The sequence below is a fragment of the Mus caroli genome, chromosome 3 (genome assembly GCF_900094665.2).
Source record: "Mus caroli chromosome 3, CAROLI_EIJ_v1.1, whole genome shotgun sequence".
In the NCBI taxonomy this organism is placed as follows: Eukaryota; Metazoa; Chordata; class Mammalia; order Rodentia; family Muridae; genus Mus; species Mus caroli.
The window spans coordinates 89,531,646-89,541,749 of record NC_034572.1 but is presented as its reverse complement, the minus strand read 5'-3'; the positions used below and the strand labels follow the sequence as shown (position 1 = coordinate 89,541,749).

General features: G+C 41.0%; 1 protein-coding gene across 6 annotated transcripts in view; it reads right to left on the bottom strand.

The window, feature by feature from the left end:
• Positions 1-10,104, bottom strand: part of Arnt (aryl hydrocarbon receptor nuclear translocator) — a 56,003-nt gene that overhangs the window by 35,690 nt on the left and 10,209 nt on the right. For 5 of the 6 annotated variants that reach the window (XM_021157526.2, XM_021157527.2, XM_021157529.2 and 2 more), the window contains exons 2-3: positions 8,040-8,151; positions 4,464-4,508 (exon numbers count right to left, since the gene is read on the bottom strand). In XM_021157526.2, coding sequence (XP_021013185.1) covers positions 4,464-4,508; positions 8,040-8,151 — 157 coding nt within the window. Of the gene's footprint in view, positions 1-4,463; positions 4,540-8,039; positions 8,152-10,104 lie in introns of those variants that run through there. The other variant, XM_021157531.2, reaches the window with a different exon arrangement.

Genomic DNA, 10,104 nt, shown 5'->3' with positions numbered 1-10,104 from the left:
CTCTGGATAGTCCCTGTCCGCGAGGACATACACCCGTTAAGTACGTTATCTGGTCCGTTTGGAAATGGCCCTGTGAGGATGCGCCACGTCAGAGGCGGGACAAAAATTCTATATAAGGCACAGGGCTGGGTTCCTCAGGGTCTTCGCATCCGTGTGTAAGCTTATGCTCTCCCTCTCAAGATGCATTAAAGCTTGGCTGCAAAAGGATCCTACTTGTGTGCCGTGTCGTTCTTGCTGGTCGAGTTGGACGCGCGCAAGACTGAGAGGAAAAGGAAGGTCTTTCTTCCCCTACACTAGCAACAAAGGCATGCCTATACATCTTGCTATCGCTGTCTATCCATGGATACTAACTGAGCTGGATGAATAAAATTCAGAATTTACTTCTTAGTACACACACCCAGGGTCGTGCTGGGAGTGAAGCCCAGGCCGTGCATACGCTAAGCACACACTTCACCACTGAGCTACACCTGTAGCCCTATTCTAACCACTGTGCAGCATCAAGTGGCACAGCTGCTGTTATTTTTGTGTTTATCTTTTTAAAACTGTTTCCTATGTAACTCGATTAAGGTAGAACTTACTAAGCTGCTTCTATTACCCCAGTGCTGGAATTACAGGCACCATACTTGGCTGGGGGTATTATTGTTTTGTTTGTTTTTGTTGTTGTTGTTTTATTTTTAATCTTGTATAGACAAGGTCTGGCTACATAGTGCAGGGTGACCTCAAACCTGAACCTATAATCATCCTGATTAAGTCTCCCCAAGTCTGTGTATCCCACCATGCCTGGCTTATGCAGTGCTGAGAAGTGAACCCAGAGCTTCATGCACTCTAGACAAGCACTGTATTAAATTGTACCAAATTCTACTTAAAAAACATTTATTTCTATTTCTATTTGTGTGTGTGTGCTCTGCCATGTGTTTGGGAGACTGTGGAAGCCAGAAGAGGGCACTAGATCCTTTGGCGCTGTAGTTATAGGCAATTGTAAGTTCCCTAAAGTGAGTTCCAAGTACAAAACTCTAGTTCTCTTAAAGAGCAGCAAGCGCTCTTAATAGCTGAGCCATTTCTCCAATTCCCACAATTCTTCATCTTAAATATTAAATCACTTTTCAAAGGTTGTATCAGAATTGTAGTTTATTACATATTCTAGATACCGACTGCTGCTAAGATCCATGATTTGCAAGTATTTTTTCCCAATTCTACATTTTACTTCTTCAGGACAAGCAAAAAGAACTATTAGGAATTAAGTACGTTTCACAAACTGGCAATTAGATGATACAATGTTTTAAAGTAAACTTTGTCATTCAATAAGAAAGGGGCACACTCTAAAATAACAACAATAGGGGCTAGGGATAACTCAGTGGCACAGTGCTTCCCCAGCACTCAGCAATCCCTGTGCTTGATTACCAACAGTGCAAAAATGGAATGAACATTGTAACACAGTAAATACATAAGCAAGGGATTTTTTTATACTCAAGTGTTACTAACTGTACACATATGTGCTACATTTAAATACAACCAGCAACATCATCATGTCAACATTATTACGTGAATATCATCACAAATATGAATGATGAATTCTTTGCACTCTGAAGTTATAATAGCTATGTCACTATGGAATTTGACTTTTATAACTCTCATTATAATTGTTTGAAAGCACAGTCATATAGTGGTCTGATAAGAACCAAAATGTTACAAAACTTATGATTACTTGATTTTGTGGAATAACTCAAGGTCAAAACTATTTGACAGTGACAAATACTCTAGTAACCTCTGTAGCATTCATACATACAACATAGTTCCAGTAACATCATGTGACTGTAATTAAGAATTCTCTAATGAAGACATTCCCAATAGTCCTGTGTGAAAATGCTATCTTAGGGGTGGAAAAATGGCTCAGTTATTAAGAGCAGTTGCTGCTTTTGCACAGGACCTGGGTTCAGTTCACAGTACTAACACAGCCCCAAACCTTAGCACAATTGATTCCTTGACAGAAGAACCATTCAGGTGGTGAAATTCAGTATGTATACAGCACTATCTACCAAAACTAAAACAAAGGCCTAATCCATCAAAGTCTGTAGTTCTGGGAAAGTCTCTTTGGCTTCTGCAGTTCTGCTTCTGGCTAACTGTTCTTGTTAACTGAAGTGTGCCAACAACACAGAACATAGTGTTGTGTTTAAAGGCTCACCCTGAGGAAGGCTGAGTGCTGCATTGGAATCCCAAACACCAGTGTAGTTGCTGGCAGGCCAATAGACTTTCTATTGGATTAAATCCATGTCCAAGCATCCTCGGGTGGATACTCCATAACACCAACACCTATATGGCAGCTCACAGTCATCTAAACTCTGAGCACTGGAGGACCCGACTCCCTCTTCTGGCCACTGCCAGCGCGATATACACACTTGCAGGTAAAACATTTAGACACTTAAAATGAAAATACATAAATCCAGCAGTAACAATGAAAGCTTGCCTAGGGCAAAAAGTGAAATCTTTCTTCTTCACATTTATTAGGATCCACTAAGTATCAGAAGAATTACGTTTAATTGCTGTGCTGGTTCGTTTCTATCAATTTGACACAAACCTAGACATCTGAGAAGAGGGAATCCCAACTGAGACAATGTCTCTATCAGATTGGCCTGTGGGCAAGCCAGTGCAATATTATCTTGATTAATGATTGATGAGGAAAGTCTATCTCACTACCTCCCCTGCGCAGGTAGTCCTAGAGACATCCAATTGGGCCACACAACCAACCAAGGCCACACCCTTCGAAAAAAAGGTCTACCAACTGGGGAGCAAGTACTCCAACACAGCCTTACCGTGAGCATTCTCATTCAAGCTGCCATACCATCTCAGGCTATATAAAGTTTGAGGCAGGCCTGGATTACATGAGACCCTGCCCAACCATCACCATTTATACATACAGAACCTCTAATTCCTGCTACCTAAAAAAGGGGTCAACAGGTACTGCAGCATGACAGAGTAGAGCATTATCAAATTATTCCCTCTAACATCTACGTCCTTCTGTAGCCCTCTATAGCAGTGACTCAGGACACGAATACACAAGCTGCTCTGGCCTATGAGACATTAGTGAAGGACAAAAGCACAGAAGCAGAGATTGTTAAGCACACGGAGGCTTGCCCTTTGTGTTACAACCATCACCACACTCCTCTGTTTGAAGACAAGACAATGGGGATAGAAAAAGTAAGGAGGGAGAGATGGAGAAAGAGTTCAAGTGAGAGTGCAAGTGTGTGTGTGTGTGAGAGAGAGAGAGAGAGAGAGAGAGAGAAAACGCAAGAGAGAGAAAGAACATGAGAGAGAGAGAGAGCAAGAGAGAGAGACAGGCAGAGACAGACAGACAGACAGACAGACAGACGTTCAACTGTGTCAGTTGAGTAGAACTTTTAATAGACCAGATGGCTGAGCACAATCTTACCATGAACCCAAGCAAGATTTAGTCAGTTATAGACCTGTGAAAACGAATCAACTTTTTTTTTCATTGTCCATTTGTATGTATACACATGTTTGTATGGGTATAGGCACAGGTCCGTGTGGGTACTCATGTGTGTGGGTGAACAAGTATGAAGAAGCCCAAAGTTGATACAGGGAATGATCCTTCATCTCTCTTCTACCTTACTTGATGAGGCAGCCTCATTTAATCTTACCCAGGGGTCATGGGACAGATGGGAACAAAATAATAACAAGCTCAGCGCTCACACGTGTGGGTGCATTACATGTGAATGGAAATACAGGTAGAGGTCCAAGGTTAACGTCAGGAATCCTCCTCTATCACTCTACTACTTTATTCAATTAGACAAAATTTCTCAATCAAATTCACAGGTTGCAGATAAAATTATTGTCAATGCCAGCTTGCTCTCCTGTCTCCACCTTCCAAGACAGAAAGCAGATTGCTATGCCCACTCGGAATTTATGTGAGATTTGGTGATCTGAACTATTAGCCTTAGATTTGCAACGCCAAGGTCTTAACCACTTCTCTTAAGGCATGAATCAACATGACAGGCTTATATTTTCTGTGCCATCCTCCCTGAAGTATTAGCTCTAAAAATAATAAGAAGCCTGAAACCATTCTATGATGTAGGAAGACATAGTTTTAGGATGAAACATACTCTTTAGGACAATGCCCAAAGTATAAACATACTTAAATAACCTTCTTGGTTCTAGGGATTGAACCCGAAGCATGGGAGGCAAGCATCCCACCAAGCTACATTCCCAGCTGGTGATCTGAAAATAATCTGATGACATTTAGTTATCTGTGAGGGTGATGGGTGCGCACGCCTCAGCCAGCATGTGGAGATCTGACGGCTGTTTACAGCAGTCGGCTCTCTCCTTCAGCAGTAACTCTGGGTATCAGACTCAGACATCCTGCTTGGCAGGAGCGCTGTTACCTGCTGAGCCAGCCAACCAGCCCTCCACCCCACTAAGAAGTCTCGAAAAAAAACTTTAAATCTTACCTCAAAAATTTAGTGTTCACTTCTACTTCATCATCAAAATCCAGCCTGGGAAAAGGCAACAAACAATATTCTAAGTCTATTGATAATACAGTAAAGATAACACCGTAAGAAAGCAAAACATATTAACAAAAGATGCCTATGTACTCACCTGAATAGAAGGAAAAGTGGACAGAAGCAAAACAAAAACATGTCTATAATACATGCTTTTCATAGTATTACAACTGGGCAAAGAAGTTAGGCAATAAAAGGCAGCCGTAGTGGTACGTGCCTATATAGAACCCCACCATCCAGAGCCTGTGGTGAGTACTGGGAGTTCAAGGCTACCCTTAGATACATAATGAATTCTAAGCTAGCCTTGGCTACATAATTAGACCCTGTTTCAAAAAGTAAAATGAAGAAGTGAGGGAGCAGCATCACCGACCCCCTCCCCCTCCACCAGGGATTTCATACAGGAGGCCAGTACCATAACCAGGAAGAGATATGAGTATAAATAGCACCCAGGGTCTAAGAATGCAGCTCAGCTGAGGAGTCAGGAAGCCCTGGTTCAATTCCAGTACAGCGTAAAACTGGACATGGTGGCACACACCTACACACCTGGAATTCTGCCACAAGGGACGTGGCAGCAGGATGGTTGGGAGCTCAAGGTCAACCTTGGCTATACCACTGAGTTCAAGGTTAGGGTGAGCTACGTGAGACCTTGCCTGAAAAACAGAAAATCCCTGAGATCTATTTTTCATTTTTATGATCTAATCTAAGCCTTGTCAGTTTTCTGAAACATCTTTCAAAGCAATATTACATAGAGGAAAGAAGACACAAAAAGTTGTTAGTCTAAAAAATAAAATATACACCATATTCAAATCACTGTGCTAAGTGGCCAGCCTTGGTGGCACGTACCTTTAGCTCAAAGTATTCATCAAGTAGAAGCAAAAGGATGATAAGTCCAAGGCCAGCTTAAGCTACATAGCCAGATCCTGTCAAAGAAGAAAGCAAGAAAGCAAGATCACACGCCACACAAAATAGTGTGGGACACGTGGTAAAAGTAAAAAATACCCTCAGGGAGCTGTTCAGCCTAGACAACTGCAACTATAAAGCAAGAGGCCAGAGATAGACAGCTCAGCAAATTAAACAAACTTGCCACCAAGCCTACAGGCATAAATTGGATCCCTGGGACCCAAATGGTAAAGAAAGATTTCCCACAACTTGTTTTCTAACCTACACAAACACAGAGAGTGAGTGAATAAATATATAAATGCATGTTAATATATATAATAGGTGAGAAGGTTGGGTTGGGTTTGGAGACAGGGTCTCTCTACATAGCTCTGACTGTCCCAGAAACCCCATGTACACCAAACTGCCCTCTCACCCACACTGCCTTTGTCTCTCAAGGGCTGGCCTTAAAGACATATGCCACCACACCCAGATGTAGTGGCACTTGACTGCAGTCCTGTGACATAGGAAGCTAAGGCAGGAGAATGAGTGGGAGGCCAGCTTTGTGTACATACTGAATTCCAGACCAACATGGCTACACAGCAGGACTGTCTGAAACTAGGTGTGGTGGTCACAGGTTTTTGTTTCTAAGCACTTGAGAAGTAGAACCAGGAAGAACGCAGGCCAGCTGAGTCTATAAGAAAGCTGTATCAAAATAATCAAATCAAATCAAACAGACTTTGTTAAAAAACAAAAAAAAGCAAACACTATTTAAAATGTGTTTTTAATACTGAAGAGAGCATCTTTTATGATTTTTTTAAATGATTTTTTTTTATGATGTGTCTGTACAGGGATATATGCCCATGTGAATACAGGTATCCAGAAAAGGGGTGTCAGAACCCCAAAACTAGATCACAGATGTGAGTCACTGGAATGGGGTCTAGGACCTGAATTCAGATTCTCCGGAAGAGTAGTGTGCACTCTGCGCTGGAGAAAAGACTCAGAGATTAAGAGTGTTGACTGCTCTCAGTGTTCTGCTTGCAAATGTCAGCAGGCCAGAAGAGGGCACCATATCACATTACAAATGACTGGGAGCCACCATGTAGTTGCTCCTCATTCATTCATTTTTAAGTTTAATATTTTTGTGTGCTTTAGTAGTGTGTGTGCATATAGATACCACACTCATGTAGAGGTCAGAGGGCAATTTGGTAGAGTTAGTTTTCTCCTTCTACTTGTGTGTGGGTTCTGGGGATCAACTAAAGGTAACTAACTAGGCTTTTAACAAGCTACCTCACAGGCCCTAAAGCAGCCGTTCTCAACCTGTGGGTCACAACGACCCCTTTGGAAGTTGCATATGGGATATCCTACATTACAGTTATTAACAGTAGCAAGATTACAGTTATTAAGTAGAATTAAAATAATTTTATGAAGCTGGGCGTGGTGGCGCACACCTTTAATCCCGGCACTTGGGAGGCAGAGGCAGGCGGATTTCTTTTAAAAACTTTTCTCAATGTTTACCATCCAAAAGCAGTGTTTCTGTATATTTAAAAAATAGTATTTTTAAATTAATTTGTTTTTCGCTTTGTTCTGAGATAAGAGTATCACTATGTAACTCAGGATGGACTCAGTCTGCATCCTGACTCAGCCCTACTGACTGCTAGAACTTCAGGTATCACGGACTTTTGTCATACTCTGTCTTGTATATTTATACATAAATATAACGACCATCAGAACTTTAGGAACTTCTCCTATCTCTCTTTAGAGCCTATTAGCAATCATACTTCAATGGCACATTCAAATCTGGTACTTCAATAAAGACTTTTGAAACTAAATAAACTGTGCACTCCAAGTCAAAAAAAGTATTAATAAATTAAAAAAGAAATAAGCTTAACAAAATGATTTTGAGAATGCAGACCAGAGCTTAAGGAAATCCAATAGGCTTTTTGGTTTGTTTTTTTGGTTTTGTTTGTTTGTTTGTTTGTTTGTTACCAGCAGTGAAACTCTTCCTTGCCACGGTCCCTTTACCTTCCAGAAAATTTTGGTTTGATTTGGTTTGGGTTTTTTTTTTAAAGGCTTATCAATAAAGATACTAGAAAACAATTTTTAACCTGTATAGAAATTTTTATGTGAAATATGTGAAAATGATGTAATTAATAAAAGCCAAAACCCTATGTGACATACAGGCACTTTGAGTGAGATCGGATGATAAGTAATAGGTGCGACCATTTCATCCTTTTCTTTCCTTTAAGATACATTTATTTATGTATGAGCACACTGTAGCTGTCTTCAGACACACCAGACGAGGGCATCCCATTCTATTACAGATGGTTGTGAGCCACCATGTGGGTGCTGGGAATTGAACTCAGGACCTCAGTGCTCTTAACCACTGAGCCATCTCTCCAGTCCTCATTTTTTTCTTTACAGCTATATTTATATTCAAATTATACAAAAAAATTTAAAGAAATTTACTTAAAATAGCGAGCCTGCATAAGGAATAATCCAGGGACTAAGAGTTAGTTTTAGTTATGTGACAGCAGTATAGTAAGTAATCAATTAAAGTGTGGTCAGGAATAAACAAGAGTCAACAGCAACTAACTCAAAAGTTGATGGTACAAGAGAAACACACGGATGATATACATTCAAACTTACCCTGACCGTCGCTTAATAGCCCTCTGTACAACAGCTCCTCCACCTTGAATCCCAGGTCCAGGGTTTCCAGAAGCAATGGTGGGACCCAGCGATGGTACATCTGATGTCATTTCTGTCATAAAAGAATATCGTCCATATTCTCAACAATCAATGTCATGATGCTGGCTAAAAGAAATACTCACACCAGGGGCCATCAAAACCCGTTGCTGCCGACTCTAATGACCTTAATTCAATACTTCACACCCACATGGTAGAAAGAGACAACTGACTCATAGGTAGGCTTTACCTCCACACGTGCACTGTGACATCTATAGCCTTGCTCACAAGTACATAAATACAAGTTAAATATGAAAGGAAGGAAGGAAGGAAGGAAATGAGGTAGGGAGACAGGCAGGCAGTCTGGCTCAAGCCAAGCCTGGTGGCAAACATCTGTGATTCCACCACTTGAAAGACTGGAAAGAGGAAAAGCAGGAATGGTGGTTTATGCCTTTAATCCCAGCAGCATTCAGGAGTCAAAGGCAGGCAGATCTCTGAGTTCAAGGCCAGTCTGATCGACAGATAGAGTTCCAGGACAGTCAGAATTTCACCCTGTCTCAAAAAATACAAAACAAAACAAAGTTCAAAGTCATCTTATTATACAAAGTAGATTTGGAGCCACCCTATCCAGGCCACATGAAATTGATTCAAAACCCCCACAAGAAGCCAAGAGTGGTACTGCATGCCTTTAATTTTAGTACTTGGGGGACAAAGAGAGGCAGATCCCTGAGTTCCAGGCTAGCCTGGTCTTTAGATCAAGTTCCAGGACAGCCAGAGGGGCTATACAGAGAAACCCTGTCTTGAAGAAAGAAAAAGAAAGAAAGAAATGTTTAAGCTACGGCTTAATCATGTATGTATTAGAAGAATTGCATATTCAGAACAGGTCATTTAAAATACAAAATTATCAAGGTTTTTAATTAAAAAAAAATCGCCGGACGTGGTGGCGCACGCCTTTAATCCCAGCACTTGGGAGGCAGAGGCAGGAGGATTTCTGAGTTCAAGGCCAGCCTGGTCTACAAAGTGAGTTCCAGGGCTTTACAGAGAAACCCTGTCTTGAAAAACCAAAAAAAAAAAAAAATCACTGGTAATACAAAGAATCAGGCAGGTCTCAAGAGAGCTGTGGGCGGGGGTGGGGAAGCATCAGCTAATAGATGCCAACACTAAGACAATACAGATGTTAGAATTATCTAACAAAAGTTTTGCAAGTAGCCCTGATAAAAATTCTTCAGCAAGTATTTAGAAGAACATTTGAAACAAATGTTAAACAGTCTTAGCAAATAAAAACATAGAATATGGGGGAAAAAATGGAAACTTTGGGAATAAAAGCTGTAAGTGAACCAGGCATAATGGTGCATCCCTATAATGTTTACACTCGAGACTGGCAAAGGGCCTGACCTATGCTAGCTAGCTAGTTTAAGGCCAGCATAGCAAGACCATCTTAACAGGATGGGGGAAACAAGTGTGGATGGGAGGGGAGAAAGTAGGGACTGTATTGTATAGAAATATGTATAATTCAAATAAAAATGTCATATGATCTTATCAATAGATCATGGCATCAATGAGAATGAACCAGAGCACCAGAGAAGCAAAGAACAAACAAACCTAATCTGAAATGAGAGAAAACAAATTGGGAGCAAAAACAAATAGAAAAAAACCTACCAGAACTTCAGATACCACTGGGGCTATAGCAAAAAGATGTTCATAGAAGTTACACAAAGAGATGAGAAAGCAGGGCTAGGAAATTCCTAATTCTGATAATAACTATAAACCTACAGAATCAAGTTGCAAAAACTCCAAAAAAAGAAAAAAAATCTAGCACATGTTATAGTTAAACTTCTGAAAACTCAGGTTTTGAGGGCTAGAAAAATGGCTTAACAGATGCGGGAGCTTGCTGCCAAGACTGAGCAGGACCCTGATCACCTAAGTCAAATACCCAGGACCTACCCAGTGGAAGGACAGAACCCACTCAGGACCTACCCAGTGGAAGGACAGAACCCACTCAGGACCTACCCAGTGGAAGGACAGAACC